Source organism: Sus scrofa, chromosome 9, assembly GCF_000003025.6.
Source record: "Sus scrofa isolate TJ Tabasco breed Duroc chromosome 9, Sscrofa11.1, whole genome shotgun sequence".
Classification (NCBI taxonomy): Eukaryota; Metazoa; Chordata; class Mammalia; order Artiodactyla; family Suidae; genus Sus; species Sus scrofa.
The window spans coordinates 129,562,768-129,580,458 of record NC_010451.4 but is presented as its reverse complement, the minus strand read 5'-3'; the positions used below and the strand labels follow the sequence as shown (position 1 = coordinate 129,580,458).

The following is a 17,691-nucleotide window of genomic DNA, read 5'->3' as shown; positions in this document are numbered from 1 at the left end:
TCTTCCCCACCCCCCCCCAGGATAAAATGGTGCTCTTGAAATGAATCCTAATAAAATAGCCTCTAAACAGTTTCTAAGCTGGAGCCTCAGTGGAACTCAGCGCTCCGCTCCTCCCAGTCCCTAAGAGTAAGTGATCCGTTTGGCTTTTATTTCTTTCTCTTTCCTGCTGGCGGCTTGGGGGTGGTGGTGGCGGCGGGGGGAGGCTGAGAGTGCTGGACTTGTCGCTGATCTTGTCACCTTTTGTGTACTGTTTCTGGGGGGTGAGGAGGCGTTTGCTTCCTTTCCTTCTTTCTCTCGCCCTCTCTTCTCGGGAGAGAGGACCGCGAGGGGGACCGGCTTGCTTTTTGTTCGTCTGGGTCCCCGCTCTCCTCCCAGCTCCATCCTTCCCATCTCCCCGGGTGAAAACTCCTGGGCCAGTCCCCACGTCCTTTCTCTTTGTCTTGTTTATTAGAGCTGCCTTTCTTCCAGGCTCTTCCAATTTGCTTGTCATTTGCATACCTTTCACTTCTCCTTTTTAACCCCAGCAGAGGGCCAGGGAGTCGGGAGGAAGGGAGAGGGAGGAGGGGGGCGCTCTATTACTTTCCTCTCCGACCGCTGTCGAAGGCGAAATGTTGAAATGCGGCTTGGAGCAGTGGCGAGATGGTCCCGGGAAACGAGCGCGGCGCCCCTCTCCCGAGCTCCCAGGACCCAGGGGCTGGGTCAAGTTGCGTAGGGGGTAAGATGGCCCCGGGAGCCTCAGGGGGTCGCGTGGTGTGGAGGGGCTGGGGCCGGAGCGCCGCGGGGGGACAGAAGGATCGCGGTCCGGGTGGGGGCAGCGGATGTGCTCACAGTCATCGCTGGCAGTCGACGCGGCTGGTTGGGCTGCTTGGATCTGATCTTGGTGGGTCTGGGTGGTACCTACGGTTCTGCCCCACTTCGGAGGGCCGGAGAGGGAGGAGAGCAGAGGTGAGGGTGATTGTTACAGGGAAGAATAGTGAGGGGGCGGGAAGCGCTGCTATCTGGCCTGAACAGACAAGGAGGGGGACCAGAGGGCAAGTCCGGGGGAAAACATCACCCAGAGCCCAGTTTAGCAAGTTGTTTGTTCTTCTGATGTGCCCGCCACTTACTCCTCCGGTTAAAACTGTACGTAGGTGGAGATTGTGGGTTGGAGGGGTGAGGTGGGAGGGGGGCAGGAGGGAGGTAAAGGGGAGTAGCTTTGGAGAGAGACTCTCAGGTCTCCCGCCACTTTTGAGCTTTTTTCGGAAGTTGAGAGTCCTCCAGGCAGGCGGAGGGAAGAACTGGGAGGAGGGGTTGAGCGACAGTCTTCAATAGCCCAAGGAGGCAGGTTGGAGTGGGAAACTGCTGTTCTTGGCAATCCAGAACCCACTCTGCCTGGGGGAAGGCTGGGAACTCACCTGCCTGTTTTTTATTTTTCCAAGAAGGTCTGCGTTGTCTCCTGGAGCTTATAAAAACAGTGCGAGCACAGGGTGGCCTTCTCTCAAAGTCAAGGCTAGAAGTCTTTTCTCTAGCTCTTCCCCCCGCCCCACCCATCTATAATCTTCTTTTACAAAAAAATAAATGTCCTTTCCTACCCTCGCTAGGCAGAGGTCTATTAGCCCAAGTCTGCACATGGGCAGGGCCTGACAGGTGTGTTGTGTCAAGAAAGACAGGTGCAAATTTCCTCTGTGTCTGTGTGCGTCTGAACAGTTCCAGGCCACAGTGCACGCTCCAGGGTTGCAGAGGTTTATGAATTTATGGTTGCCCTGGGTAATAGGATTGTCCAGACTAATGGGAACTGGGCTGTTGTCATGTTGTGAGCCCTGCCATGTGAGTTCTTTGGTTTGGAAGGGGGGCGGGGGGACAAGTTGGTATGTGTTTGTTTATTTTCCTTAAGGATGTTGGCAGGCTGCTGCCGAGGCTGTGTCTCAGGCTCCTGTCGGCCAGGCAGCTGAAAGTACCCCCACTTCAGGCAGCAGGTGGAGAGAGATTGACTTTCTCTTTGCTTTTCCCTCTTGTTTGCGCCTGTCTCCCAGGTCTGTGAGGGTGTCGGGGGTGGGGAGAGCCTGGGGGGAGTGGTGAGAGCAGTCTTTTGTGTGTGTGTGTGTGTGTGTGTGTCTGTGTGGTGTTGGACATCCATGGGTGGTGTGTGTAACTGCCAAGAATACCAAAGTCAGTTTGAAAGTGTTACTGTTGTGAAAGCCTATCTTTTTAGCGTGCTGCTTTTTCCCTGCCCAGAAAGAATGGGTGTGTGCATGAACTCTTTCAAGTCATATGTTAAATACGCTCGTAAAGTAGAATGAGCCTGTCATTGTACCAGACATGTGCCAGATGTCCTGGTTCTTACTTTGATGGGGAAGGAAAACTGTGCTTTTCTATTTGATGCAAGATGCAGGCAGCCAGGTCTCTGAAGAGTATCTTGCAAGAACTTCTGAGCCTTTGCCAAACGCAATGGGCTGTGGGTGGTGAGGAAGAGAGAGGGGGTAATCTGGTTGCCCTGTCCATGTGTGACAACATGGACCTGGCTCTGCCGTGGTGACACAGACGAAGGTAAGGACCGTGGCTTCACGTGTGAGGGAAGCTATTGAGAATTCTGGGTTAACAGTGTATCTGGATTCTTAAAATCTGACCTTTAAAATTTTTCGTTAGACAGGCTCCTTCTTGAGTGGCACAGAAATAGCTTAGGTGGCGAATGGTTTTTGTTGGTTGGTTTGGTGGCTGGGGTGATGGTCATTGTTTCATGAAAATGAGAGAGTATGTGTCATTTATTCTTTCAAATTAAACGTGCAAGTTCCTCCCAGTACTTTGCTTGCATGCTTTTGAAGTTCTTTTGTAATTAAAATGTCATTTAGGGATATGTTCCCTTGCTTTATTTTTAATAAGGGTTATCTGTGCTTGGCACTTGCTGATATTTTTATGTGTCCATGATGCAGAATTCTGTTTCGTTTAATCACCACCTTGTGGGGAAAAAGTCATGCATCTTTGTTCTCACTTTATTCATTCCCCAGCATCTTTCCTTGATAAGTAGCCCTTACAATCCTAAAACATAACCTAGCTACCAGGCTTGCTCTTGATTTGTTCAAAGTGAAATAGGCCTTTTTGCACGAATTTCTTCTAGGCATTGTTTTGCATCTGCGACTGGTAATGGAAGGACTTTTTAGGTTTGGGATTAACAAAAGATTATAAAATGTTCCTGATTTTAGAATATGAAGATGGATTGTGCGTGATATATTCTTATTGGGTTTTCATTATGTACCTGGATAAATGGGAAAGGATGTATCCATAAGGAATTTCTCAAACCTTATTGCCTGGTGTTTTCTAAAGCTTCAAAGGACACATAGAGTATTTCCGTTCTCTTCAGAAAGTGTGTTTTTTCGTGAAGTTATTTCTCACTCTCTTTTTTTATTTACTAATTTGGTGAATTACTGCTTTTTAAATAAGGAGAAATGAATATTTTAGGCCTGTCTCTGTAAATGTTCTGTGTTCCTTTTGCAGGCAGAAAATGTATGGAGTTTTTGATGGAAGGGAGGAATTTTGAGTGAAATGGTTATGATTTGAGAATTCTCATGATAGGAAATATTAAAGCCTGATAGGAGATTTTGAAATGCAATCTTAGTTAATTTAAGCATTCGCTAATATCAAGCGGATTCTTCACAATAAACATCAAAGGCTTCCTTAACCTGACAGCAAGCCGAAACATCTCCAAAGGAAAAGTCGCTAATTGGCAGAAATGAACTTTTAAATACAGCAAAGGAGACAGCTTGGTAGGGGGCAGGGGTGGGGAGTTCCTAAATGAAATCATCTGATTTCCCTTCTGAACTTCTGATTTCCAGACAGATTTCCAATGTTCTTTGTTAGTGTCATTCCACTTGAGATTTCATAGCCAGGTTGAACCAAGGAGATCAGAGGCCCACTCAAAGGTGGTTTTCTAAAAGAAGTAAAGGCGAGGTTTCGACAATGTCCTCACATCATTCTGTCAACAAGGACCAATAATCTGAATAATCCAAGCAGGAAGCCATGCCACCCTGCCACTTCCCCATCTCCTGAAAGATTCGACTGAACTATGTGAATAATAACCACAGCGGGCACTTCTTTGTCCAGAATCTGGACTCCAGATAGATGCATAAAAGTTCCTTGCCCTTCCCCAAATGACTTCTTTCTTAAAGTGGAGCATTGAACCACTTTCTCCATCACACGACAGTGTTCCTTTGAACTTCTTCCCTGAAAATTCTTTTCTCCTAACACTGTCCTCAGCTTCCTTAGGATTCTCCACGTTAAATTCTCTGACATTCTGCAGATAATTCAGATTTTAATGAAGACTCGGTTGGAGTAGTTAAAAATCTGACTCGATCACACTGGGATGTCTGTTCCTATCTTTTTTCTGGGAGGAAGCTGCCAAGCGAAGATAGCCCTTGTATAGGAATTATGACAGCATTTGTGTAGTTAGATGCCCAAGTGACACAGCACAATATTTAATAATAAAAATATTCCATGTAGATTTTCATATTAATTGAAGAGGAGTTTACGAGAATAGAATATGTGTACCTGATCAATAATACATTGGAATTCAAATTCCACATTGTTATTTTTCTGCACACTCGCTGGTATTGATATTCCCTGGTGCTGATCAAAAGATTTCACACGTTGCCTGGTTAAACTCAAAATAAATATGAATATTAAAATATAATGAGAATCAAGAATAATGGTCGTTGAGAGATGTGGCTGAGTACGTATATGGAGAAATAAAGGAATTTTTAAACTCTTAATGGACAGGATGATATCAATGATAAATTCATTCCACAGCATTCTCTAAATTCTGAATGGTGCGATCACAGAAGAGCCTTTGAGAGGGTTTTCAAGTGATTTAACTTACATTGTAGTCAGTGGTAATATATTCATATATATATATATCTCCATATATATATATATCTTATTTATGGAACACGATGCTAATAAAGTATTACTGTCAACCAGTTCTAATTATTTAATCTCGTCTATAACCTCCACGGGTTATAATCCTAATGTATGCGACTGCTATACCTTTATTTCTGAGTTTAGGTCAAAGCTATAGGTAGAGGTACATTTAATTATTCATACCTATTAATATAATGCCTTGTCTTGCTGGATTACATAACTTTGCCTCGTTCTCCCATTTGTTCTGTCCTGAAGGTTATGTGTCAGCTGATATTTTACAATAAACCCCAAAAGTATATGCATGCTCGTAGCCCAGAACAGAAATGAATCATTATTTAATCTAAGAATGACCAGTTGAAAGAGAATGGCAAACATCAGTTTCCTGTGGTGAGTCTGAAAGAAGTGAACAGGATATTTTCTTCTTAAAGGACCCAACAAGCATGTTTTATGTACACTTACTCTCGGCTGAGGATGAGAATATCATTTCTTTCTGCCTTAGGAAGAGCACAGCCCTCCTCTTGGCTCAGGCACGAGGTGGGAATGCAGCTGTTGATACCTGGGCTAGATGGGAGGAAGTACAATTGACGCAGAGGTGAATGGCAGTCGGAAAAGGAAGGATGGCTGGAGATGACCTTGGGCTCATCTCTTACCCCAGCGTGTCGTTTCTGAGCCTCTGTTGTGGAGATGCTCTTCCGGGAGCAAGGATGAGTAGGGGGAAAATCGAGATTGGATGTTAAGAGGAACAGGGGAAGAAAAATACTGAGAAAGTTTGTTAACGTTTTGACTGGAGCTCTGTGTGCTTTTCAGGGGATAGTAAAGAGAACATTATTTGCACAAAGAAAGAGAAGGCAAAAATTTTAAGTGATGGCAGTAAACTCCATTTTTGGAAAGCTGATAGACACACACATCTTCCTTGCAAAGAGTCTCCCCCACCCCACAAATGCAAGTCTGTCTCATCTTTAAAACAATTCATCCTTTTTCTTGTTTGTCTCAGTCTCCCCCTTTTCTTTCTCTCACCTGACAGCCACACCTGATTTTTCAGATCTAACGTGCTAGTGAAATTGTTGCCATTGCATCTTCGTATTCCTGAAACCAATTTCAATTATTAGTGTGTGAGGGGGAGTCGCAATCCTTCTGAATTCAGTTTGGGCCCCTCCTTGGAAGTTTTCAAGATCTGTTTCCATTCCAAGTTTTATCCTGAGACATAAAAAATGTATTTCATCCACAAGCATACAGAAAACCTATAAAGAAGCATCTTGTTGCTTTCTTGACACACTGAAACAGGCTTTCTTTGAATGTTCTATCTTCACATAAAAACTGGGAACAAGGACTGCATGAGGAAATCTTTGTTGCTTAAAAAAAAAATAATGCACGTTGCCATCTAAGCATGGAGCATTTCTTGATTTTTACAGGTTATTTCATGCTGAAATTATGCCTATTTGCATGGATAGTCATTCTTTAAAACTAGCCACAGATGCAGTCCTAGGGAGCACGTAGATGTTTTTACAGGTGAACCGAAAGAGATGGGAGCTCTTCCAAACACTCTGCACGCTGCCTTTGGCAATAGACCCTGTTATTGTGAAGATGTGCTCTGTTAAGCAAACGTGAAGTTTCATATTAGATAAACGCTGTGGGAAAAATATTTTTATTTTCTTCATAAAACGTTCGTTGCAAGCAAAAAGATGTGACATCTTAACGTTTTATACAAATTTGGGGTTAGCATCACCGGTGCGTAAGTCTCAAAATATGTCAAGTGCCTTTTATAAAATGCGAGGAAAGATGTTCTCTTTGCATATCGTGTTCTCAAGAAACAATGGAAGTTCATAGGCAGAGATGGGATGTCCCTTTCTTACAGGTTTAACTGATGTTATTTTCTTTCTTCTTTATGTATCTTCTTTCAGTCTTTTTATTTCCTGGGGTTCCCCCCCCCCTTTAATTTGGCCTAAGAAATGAGTCACAACTGGCCTGTGTTAAAAAGAGTTTCTTTAGGCATTTGAAGTATGATTTTGGCAGTTTATAGAAAAAATACCTAGTGCTGAAGATGTATTTATCCTTTTGCCTCATTCAATTTATTGTTTTCCACATATTGATTTCTAAAATGGGACAGTGCCCTTCTTTTGCACCGAGTCCAACTTTATAATAATTTCAGTCATCAAAAAGACATCAGGAAAATTTATAAATATTCCCATACTTACATTAAAATCTAGCAACAGATACCATCTTCTCATGTGATTTTAGTACTCAAAAACGCCTATCTGTGCTAAATAAGCAGACTTGTGAAATGAGTATTTGTGCATTTATTTCCATGTTAAATTGACCATTTATGTTGGAAAGATGCTGATGGGAGTATTCTCTTTCCCGTTTCACATATGACAAAAATATTTTAAAATTCAGTAATAAAGGGTGCGCATGAAATATTTGCATTTTTAGAGCTTTTTTTTCCCCTCCTTGGCATTAAAGCCACAATAATTTTCTTGCAGAAATGGAATTTTTCCTCCAAATTTCATGCATCCTCAAAATTTAACCTTATTTCTGAAGTGTAGACCACTTTTATCTTCTTTTGTAATATGAATCTCAATGCCCAAAATTTAATCAATCGGTTGTCAGAGGCTGTGTTCTTATAATCTACTGTTTCTTCTGAAGATAAACAGTATCATTTTAGGCATTTGTGAAAGAGAATCATATTACTGGTGCTTAAGCAGTTTTTGCTTTTTTTTTTTTTTTTTAATCTTAATCCATCTTAAACCAGTGGAGCAGAAATATTTAAAAATGTTTCATTTCAAGCAGAGTGCATAATAAATTGCAATAATTGTAATGTGCCATAAATCCCAGAGCCTATGCATTTTGCATTTGATTCAGGATTGAGGTCAGGAAATTTGGAGAAATTTAAAGAAAATGATTCATCAGTCCTTTTGTTCTGTTGGCCAGGGTCCCGGGATTCTTGAGCTGTGCCCAGCTGACGAGCTTTTGAAGATGGCACAATAACTGTCCAGTGATGCCTGACCATGACAGCACAGCCCTCTTAAGCCGGCAAACCAAGAGGAGAAGAGTTGACATTGGAGTGAAAAGGACGGTAGGGACAGCATCTGCATTTTTTGCTAAGGCAAGAGCAACGTTTTTTAGTGCCATGAATCCCCAAGGTTCCGAGCAGGATGTTGAGTATTCAGTGGTGCAGCATGCAGATGGGGAAAAGTCAAATGTACTCCGCAAGCTGCTGAAGAGGGCGAACTCGTATGAAGATGCCATGATGCCTTTTCCAGGAGCAACCATAATTTCCCAGCTGTTGAAAAATAACATGAACAAAAATGGTGGCACGGAGCCCAGTTTCCAAGCCAGCGGTCTCTCTAGTACAGGCTCCGAAGTACATCAGGAGGATATATGCAGCAACTCTTCAAGAGACAGCCCCCCTGAGTGTCTTTCCCCTTTTGGCAGGCCTACTATGAGCCAGTTTGATATGGATCGCTTGTGTGACGAGCACCTGAGAGCAAAGCGCGCCCGGGTTGAGAATATAATCCGAGGTATGAGCCATTCCCCCAGCGTGGCATTAAGGGGCAATGAAAATGAAAGAGAGATGGCCCCGCAGTCTGTGAGTCCCCGAGAAAGTTACCGAGAAAACAAACGCAAGCAGAAGCTGCCCCAGCAGCAGCAACAGAGTTTCCAGCAGCTGGTTTCAGCCCGCAAAGAACAGAAGCGAGAGGAGCGCCGACAGCTGAAACAGCAGCTGGAGGACATGCAGAAACAGCTGCGCCAGCTGCAGGAAAAGTTCTACCAAATCTATGACAGCACTGATTCTGAAAATGATGAAGATGGTAACCTGTCTGAAGACAGCATGCGCTCGGAGATGCTGGATGCCAGGGCCCAGGACTCCGTGGGGAGGTCAGATAATGAGATGTGCGAGCTGGACCCAGGGCAGTTCATCGACCGCGCCCGGGCCCTGATCAGGGAGCAGGAGATGGCAGAAAACAAGCCGAAGCGGGAAGGCAGCAACAAAGAAAGAGACCACGGGCCAAACTCCTTACAACCCGAAGGCAAACATTTGGCCGAGACCTTGAAACAGGAACTGAACACTGCCATGTCGCAAGTTGTGGACACTGTGGTCAAAGTCTTCTCGGCCAAGCCCTCCCGCCAGGTTCCTCAGGTCTTCCCCCCGCTCCAGATCCCCCAGGCCAGATTCGCAGTCAACGGGGACAACCACAATTTCCACACCGCCAACCAGCGCCTGCAGTGCTTTGGCGACGTCATCATTCCGAACCCCCTGGACACCTTCGGCAACGTGCAGATGCCCAGTTCCACCGACCAGACGGAAGCGCTGCCCCTGGTGGTCCGCAAAAACTCCTCTGACCAGTCGGCCTCCGGCCCCCCCGCCGGCGGCCACCACCAGCCCCTGCACCAGTCGCCTCTGTCGGCCACCGCGGGCTTCACCACGTCCACCTTCCGCCACCCCTTCCCCCTCCCCCTGATGGCCTACCCGTTTCAGAGTCCGTTAGGTGCTCCCTCCGGCTCCTTCTCGGGAAAAGACAGAGCCTCTCCTGAATCCCTAGACTTAACCAGGGAGACCACGAGTCTGAGGACCAAGATGTCATCCCACCACCTGAGCCACCACCCTTGTTCACCAGCACATCCACCCAGCGCCGCAGAAGGGCTCTCCTTGTCGCTCATCAAATCCGAGTGTGGAGAGCTTCAAGACATGTCCGAAATCTCACCTTACTCGGGAAGTGCAATATCCTTTCGTTTGCCCCTCAAGGAGCACAAACCCAAACCAACCAACACAAAGGCTTTCCCCAAAGGTCAGGGGGACACAATGTTTAGAATAATGTAGATGAGCATCTTCTGGACACTGCAGTCTTGCAGTGACAGGCTCTCATCGACAGGCGCGTGGCACTTCCAGTGGCACAAGAGCGTCCCAGAAAACCCACCTCTTGGCAACTTTCACAAGTTGCGCGTTGCCCCAGAGCGCTAGCATTTAATCTGTACTTTTGCAGCAGTCTTTTTTTTTTTTTTCCTGCTGTTTCTTCCTCTAATATCTTCTTCTTCTCCCCCCGCCGCCCCCAGACCAGATGTAGAGATGGAAGAAAAAAATCTTGCTGTAATGTTAAGTTCGATCAGATTTTTTTTAAGGTCGTATGGTTCATAATAGAGGAAAGAGAGAAAAGTCCGTTTTCAGATCCCTAAGATTCCATTAGAAGGATTCTCTTGTCCGAGAGGCTCCTGGTCCGTTTAAAGAAGGCCTGATTAAATCTTGGGGGGGACGCTTTACTGGGGGGAGGCAGCCGTGGGAGAAAGATGGATATGGATGGGAAGTTGGAGTCTCTCCTGATTCTTTAAGTGAGGTGTGTGGGGGTTTTTTTTTCTTTCTTTTTTTTTTTTTTTTTTTTAAGGAAATATACAGGTACTGATTTATTCAGACGGCATCCGTCTCTCTCCCGTTCACCCAAGGTCTGTTCTCTGGGTCTGGTGCAGCTGCCTCTATGCATGATTAACCTCTGTTCAGCCATACACAGAAATCTTTTGTCCCAACATACACAAAGCAAATTATTTTGGAAAGCGAGAGAGCACGATTAAATATAAAACTCAGCTGTATTCGACTTTAAAATGCCTCTTTTTATGTCTCTTTTATATTTGGACTCTGACTTTTATGTAGAGATGCCAGTTATATTTTTTTTATTAGACCTGTCCTGAACTCCAGCTATTTTTAACTCCCTCCCCCCCCTTTTTTTCTCTGTAAATTGGTCCTTTCAGTAAATCTTTTAAAATCTTGTGATTGTTGATGTTTTCGGGGGTAGGATAGTAACATTTGGGGGCAAGTCGAGGCAGGTTTCTTGTATCATAAATTGCCAGACGGTTGTAAAATTCTGCAATTAAAACTGGCCACTGCCAAATTGAGAATTTTGAGCAATTGTCTTGATGACGAGAGATGGACATTTTCGTCATCTGAGCCCACTCCAGAGGCTGCCATGTAAGGGCAAAGTCCCTGATATGGTGGAAATGTGTTTTCCTAGGTAGTGGGAGCATCCTTCCAGCCAACTCCGGATAGCAGGGAAGATTTCTGATAAGGCGAATTGGAGCCGCAAGTATGAGACCCACTTGGCAGTTAAACACAGAGTCTCTTTCCCCAGAGAGGACGAGAATAATGTCTTGAGAGAAAGATTGAAGGACTCAAGTCGTACATAGAAACTGAGTCTTGGTTTGGCTGCTGTTTTAATGTCTACCTTTCAAAGATCTAAAGTTTAATCCACCAGTTATGGAGCAAGGCTGCGCCATGCACCAAGCCTTACCTGTCATAAGCAGGCCATAAACATTGCTCAAATTGGGATATAGCTGGTGGTGATGAGAAAGGCAAAGAAGACACAAGGCCTTGAGTGGGTTTTTTTACCCTTTGCAGGCGTGCATCTTCTGGGTTTCACATCAGGCCAGGGCTACAGCCCATGCTGCTTCTCAGAGACTCCTTACTTTGTTTTGAAGCCAGTTGTAATGAAATGGTGCTGGTTGTTTTTCTCCCCCCCCCCCCCTCTCTCTCTCACAAACACACACACAGAGGAAAGGGACATGCCCATGTGGGTGAATATTTGAAGCCAGGTTTTGTCTTCTGAGGCTGTCCTAAACCCTTTAACTCAAGATGCCAGTTTAGGTGGATTTTTTAATTGGACGTCACTGTATGCAGAAAATTATACTTGTGGGTTTTTTTGCTTGCTTTTTTTGTTTGTTTGTTTGATTGTTTTTTATAAGTAAGTTGTGCCTTCTAAGAAAAAAAGTCTTTGGCTTGTGCTCATTTGTTTCACCCCCTCTAAATCCCGTGAGGAATTTTGAGGATTTGAATGGAAAGACGTTCCTTTTCTTCCCATACATATCAAAGGCTTTAAAGAGAATCTGGCTGCTGCTTCTTCAGAGGAACAACTTCTCTTTCTCCTACCGGGGAAGATTCTATGGAACCTCGATGGTCTGGAAACACCTGTGTTCCCGTGAGATGTTAGTTGCTGACACCTGGAGTTGTTTCTTTTGTGTCGCTGAATAATGGTGGCCTCTTGCTGCAATTAATGATTACTTTCCCAACTGCTGGCCTTTTAGCCTCTGTTTCTGCTTCCCCCTCTACTACCTTGCCTTTCTGCCCTTTTCTCTCACTGATGCAGGATTTCTCAGGAAGGAGATAGGCAAGCAGCCTTGTCTATGGTCCACACGACCTTCTCCTTTTCTCCATCCTTGTATGGCAATGCGTTCTCCCCTGGACTTACCTGAAGGTGTCTAGGCAAAATTCTCGAGCTTCTCATTTAAAGAAATCTCTGGCCATCACAGCATGGGATCTTCCTTCAGTGTAGGTAGACAAGACCCTGTTTGAACCTGTTCTGCAGGTATTCTTAGAAAACATCAATAGACACGAGAAGTGGGATGAAACAGTACCTTCAGGAATATCATGTCTATGGTTTGATTTTTAGCTCATGGCTTTCCAAACTCTGATGGAGAATTGAATTCTTATGGGATGAGCCTTCCCCCTCCAAAAGGCATCATCTCTTTCCTTGAACAAAGTAGCCAAGATAAGAACGATTGAGAACACTAGCTTGTCAGATCAATCCGTCCTAAGTTCAGCACCTTAGGCCTCCAGGTTGTACAAAACAGAGCACACCACCTCGAAATCCCTTCTAATCGAAAGGAAGTAGTCAAGGGTGCATGTTAAATTGAATGTCAGTAGCACCTGCTCCAAAAGCTCACATCTTTGATATTAAAAAAAATATGTTCCGTATCTTTGCAAATGAGTCTATTTAATCAAATATTAAGTTTTATTCAAATTCCAAAAGAACCAGCCAGCCAATTGTCTTTCTTCCTGATGTTCCTTGTCATTCATCCTCTTTGCATCTCAAGAAAAATAGCCTTGTTCAGGCCTCCGACATTTGCATGCACCCAAGTAAAGCACAAGAGTGGGGTTCTAAGCGCTTAAGACACGCAGGTGAAGAAACCGCCTCTTCTCCGTGCCAGCCAGCTTTCCCTGCTCGACTTTGAGGGGAGGATGTTAAGACGACTCAAAATTTAAAAAGGAAAATGGTTGAGCAACTTGAAACGACAATCCATCTGGAAAACCTGAATGAAAAAATGAATTTCTAAAAGGTGAAATAATCCATAGAAGTGGGTCTTTTACATTTTTCGGAAGTCACGTGGGGCCCTAGTAATTCTAGCAGGTGTATTAGGTATAAGGAACCGTGTATAATTCTAGCAGGTGTATTAGGTATAGGGAACCGTGTAAGTTAAAGACTGGAAGTCTCTGGATTCCTGCCCTCCTGCCCCCCCCGCCCAAATTATGAAATAAGTGAATTTTTAAAAAATTTCCATGAACTACCCATCCCACCAATTATGTTACACTTTTTAGTGGGGCAAGAACTTGCTCTATCCCTTTTATTAAATGGGAGAGTTTAGGTCTTTTCTCTGCATTTAAGGTTTCTAAGGGGGAAAGCCTCTTAGAAACAGAGCAAATCAGAGGTCAAAGAGAAAGCTAAAATTCTTCGGGTCTCAATGTGTTTGAAAGAGGTAAGCAGTCCCAGTCCATTTGGTTGGCACGGCAGCCTGTAAGACCTCTCGCCACAATTCAGGGTTCACTTGGAAAAAAAAAAAGAATTTTCTGCCTGCAGCCTTCACAACCTATTATTCTCCCATTTGCCTTTTTGCTGCCTCCACTGCTCCTTCAGCGGCGCTGTTTAGGTGAGGTTACATTGTGCTTAGTAAACAGACAACACTTAAATTCTCAGGTTGTTTGAACACTGCTTTAGGTTCAGCTGCAGTCCCCTACCTCTCTGATCTTTTATATTCCGGAGCAGATGTCTTTCATTAATTTATGGATTTATCATCTTTTTTTTTTCTCTTTCTTTTCCTTTTTTTCTTTTCTTTCTCTCTTTTTTTTTTTTTACACCTGGCAGCTGTCTCAAGTTTCAGCAGTTATTGTCTATTTTGCATTATACATAGAATTGAATGTCATCTGTCTTCACAAAGCTATGGCTAAGAGAATTGAGGCAAAGCCCCATGAGCTGCCGGGACAGATCTTGTTTGCGTTCCCTCCCCCCTCCCCCCACCCCCCTTTACCTCCTTAATATTTATTTGTGCTCATTTTCTTTCCTGGCCTTGAATGGAGCTTAGCTCGTGTTCAGTACAGCTGTATGTTTACTGAATCTATTCCATCATGAGTCATTGTGCATGTGTAAGTATCCTGGAAACAGCTAGTGCTTTCTTGGAAGAACAGTTGCTTTTCAGCACAAGCACTTAAAAGGGAAATTAACCAATTGGTCAGTTCAGATTTATTTTGAGGAGGAAAAAAAAAAAGGATTATCTAACTCTTGGCTTTTAAATCTTTCATTAGCTATTTTTAATAGTTTATTAGAAACATATATTTTATGGGAATTTTAGCGTCATTACCCGATGAGCAAGAAATAGAGACGTAGTCTGTGTTCTTGTTCAACTGATCAATTCCAAGTATTACCAACAGGAAGCGTTTTAAAGCAAAAATGAACTTGAGAAATGCAAATTCGAATGTTGTTTGTTTCATGAAATTAAAAAAAAAAAAAAACCCCAAATCCAATCTAAAGAAGATGAGCAATTTGCTGGGTTTTTTTTTGTTTTGTTTTGTTTTTAAATAAAAAGAATGGAAACATCTTAGCATAATTTAAAGATCGTGAAAGCTTCAGGAAGTTTTGATAGCTCAGTAATTGTCTGAGAACCACAGCAAAACCGTTGGTTTCGTATGAGACCCATTGTGAAAAGATTTGGGACTTTTCCCCACTAATAATTAAATGTACAAGGTTGTTTGAATGTAGCCGTCTGAAAGAGCAGATTAGAACCCAGACCTGAGGATGTTTGTTGAAGTTTGGACTTGCCTAAAACTCTTATCATGAGGCAATAGGAGACAGCTTGCAACTATTATTTCACTTATCCATTTGGACAGATGGTCCTGAAGTGTGCCGGCTCCTTTAGTGTTCTCTCTCCGTCTAATGGAGGTTACTGGAGGCCTTTCAGCTCTTCCCTTGGCACAAGAAGTATGTCAGTCATAAATTATCGTCTTTGTAATCATTAAGGATCTCAAACAAAAACACAAGTTCAGTTAAGCTGCTTTGGCTTACAGATAGAAAATCAAAATTTCTTCCTTCGGTGTCTCTCTGCAGCCAAACCAAAAGGCACAATATTTAACTTTTCAATTTACAAACCCAGGTGATCTCTTTTCAAATCGCGTGCCATGAAAGGGGGTGCTAATTGATCCAATTCTCAGCAGACTCTTCGGTTAAACACCCCGTTGTAAGTAGTCAAGAGCTTATCAATATTAATTTGATTATGCTTCTCTGGTAACGTTCTGGTTTCCCTCTCCTGCTAAGATTGGTCACGCTGTACTTGACGGAAGTCATTTAGAACCTCTCCTACATATCTCTGTTTCTTTGACCTTGCTTCATATAGTGTGAAATTTTTGCTGGATGTGTGAGCCAAGTGTGTGTGTGTGTTTGTGTGTGTGTGTGGGGGGGGGGTTTGCACACACCCACCCGTGCGTATTTTCTTTTCTGTTTCTCCTTATTTTTTTTTTTCCCAGACTCTCTTTTAAGAGAAAATCCTTAGAGAAGCTTCTAGGAAGGACCCTTAATTGACCTTGTGGGGGACCACATTGATTTTCTCCACGTGCATCTTCATTTCTGATAAATTATAAAGCCATTAATTTGCTGAGGAAATGGCAGGGCCAGGCTGCGGCACAGATGTGACCAGAGCCATCCCAGCTCCGAGTCTGCTGAAGAGTGCCAAGAATCTGGGGGAGAATCAGGAAGCCTGGATTGTTATGGTTAGACTCACATTCTCTTGGGAACTGTTTTAGTTGCTGCTGTTTACAGATCTAAAAGGTAATGATGTTTCCAGATAAATAGGCCTTCTTATTTTGGGTAAGTGGCCATTTATTGATCTGCTAACCCACATTTATTGATTTGTTAGCCCCAACCACTGGGCCACTCTCAAAGGAGTTAACTGTAAATCCAGGAGAGGCAAATTGTATTTGGTTTTGGATCGTTGCTTTAACAAAAGTGCCACCCCCTCCCTGTTCTCTCAGGGCCCCAACCACCCCTCCCAAGTTTTAGCTATTATTGAAAAGGAAACAATTAAAAGGATATAATAATAAGATAGGAAGAAAAGTGAGTCAAGATGCTCCATTATATTAGCACTAAAAGGTAAAATGTGAGGCTTGCCTAACCGTGTTCAAAATAATGCATTTTATATTTTCACGTACATTAGTATAATAATTGGATGTCAACCGCAGAGAGCAGAGAGAAGAACAAACAGAACTGTAATTGTGAAGAAGAAGAAAAAAAAAACTCTCATGATAAGAGTTGTGTGGTACCTGTTGGGTGCATTTGTCTCCTTAGCAACAAGTGAACGTATAGCTAGTGAGTAAGGACCTCGAATGGCGGGGGAGTTGGGGGGGTGGCCATCCGCTCCACGGGGTCGCCAAGATTCCGCAGCTAAATTGTGCCTCCTCACCGTTACGTTTGGCAATGGTCATTTTGTGCGAGATGCCGCAAGGTACCTATGGATTCCATGGTTGGTGCCATTTATCTCCCAGAATTCCCATGGCTGCTGGGTGGGCCCCCAGATTCTTGAACGGGGTGGTAGGTGGGAGGGTGATGGAAGGGGTGGTAGGTGCTTGTGTTTCAAGAGCTCGTTTCCTTAACCACTTGCATCCTACATGCAGGAAGGATTGTCACCCAATCACTTGAAAAAAGCAAAGCTCATGTTCTTTTATACCCGTTATCCCAGCTCCAATATGCTGAAGACCTACTTCTCTGATGTGAAGGTAAGCACATGTTTCATTCGTAATTTTTTTTCCATTTCTGTGCACGAAGTAGTGATCTGAGCTCTTGGAAGTTCATGGAGATGCGTGTGGAACCGGTTCCTGAGCACACCTGGGTGGTAATTGATTTAATGCACTTGGCCTTTGGTCTAAAACCAGGCTAAGCCACGAGGAGGCTCCTTGCGTCTTAAGCCCAGGACTGGTCGCACGGCTTTTCACTCTAGTCCAGGAAACTTCGCCTCTATCTTGACATGTCTTCATAACGTCTTGGAAGAAATTTCATTGGTACCAGAGGGATGTGCTTTCGAGAATGTTTTCCTTTTCCTCCCCCTCAGCGAGAGTAAACAATTTCTGTTTTTGTTTCTGTTAGTTTCCCCATATTTGTGCTTATGAGAGCAAACTCTAGCACCTCTTTCCCCCCCCCACGTCGAAAGGCGCCTACATTGAAATTCTCTATGCAGTAGCTGCTTAAAAACAAAAGTGATGATTGTCTCTTATTTACAACTTAATTTGTTGTTGATGTAGAGAACACTGAGCATAAGGAGAATGAATAAAGTGACAGATTCAGGACACATTATTCAAATGAGGATATGAAAGCTGTCGGCCTACAGCTGCAGCCTCCCTCATTCTACAGAATATGGGGACCTCCTGGTTCTGTGGTGTGTGTGGTGTGGGGGTGTGTGTGTGTGTGTGTGTGTGTGTGTGTGTGTGTGTGCACGTGTGCGTGCCTGTGTCTGTGTGTGGGTTTTAAGTAATTGTTTGCAACAACTTGATGTTGTGTTAATTATCTGTAACTTTTTAAAACATAGATGGGCTGTTGATGACGATAATGACACGCCTGGTGTCATTATCCGGCGAACTTGATAAACATTACATTAGCTGAGATGAGTTCAGGAGGATGGGGTGCGCTCCCCCCCAACCCCCCCAATAGGTCCTTATTTCTGCCACTGAGAACCCAGGAGCCGAGCTGCCAAAACGGGCCCCTTCCTTGCCGGGTCCCCTCTCCG

At 43.9% G+C, this 17,691-nt stretch overlaps 2 protein-coding genes across 47 annotated transcripts in view; one reads left to right on the top strand and one right to left on the bottom strand.

Moving 5' to 3' along the window:
• Positions 1-915, bottom strand: part of LOC106507881 — a 193,601-nt gene extending 192,686 nt beyond the window's left edge. For 24 of the 33 annotated variants that reach the window (XR_002335986.1, XR_002335991.1, XR_002336004.1 and 21 more), the window contains exon 1: positions 238-377. Coding sequence is in view for 5 of the 33 variants with exons in the window: in XM_021063830.1 (XP_020919489.1) it covers positions 238-390 (153 nt within the window). In the remaining 28 variants the exon portion in view is untranslated. Of the gene's footprint in view, positions 1-237; positions 415-498; positions 692-828 lie in introns of those variants that run through there. The other 9 variants (XM_021063830.1, XM_013989664.2, XM_013989669.2 and 6 more) reach the window with 6 other exon arrangements.
• The window catches only part of PROX1 (prospero homeobox 1), a 55,990-nt gene that overhangs the window by 3,235 nt on the left and 35,064 nt on the right, over positions 1-17,691 (top strand). For 3 of the 14 annotated variants that reach the window (XM_005656755.3, XM_005656752.3, XM_005656757.3), the window contains exons 2-3: positions 7,819-9,610; positions 16,580-16,687. In XM_005656755.3, coding sequence (XP_005656812.1) covers positions 7,886-9,610; positions 16,580-16,687 — 1,833 coding nt within the window. In that variant the 5' untranslated portion in view covers positions 7,819-7,885. 14 annotated transcript variants of the gene reach the window in all.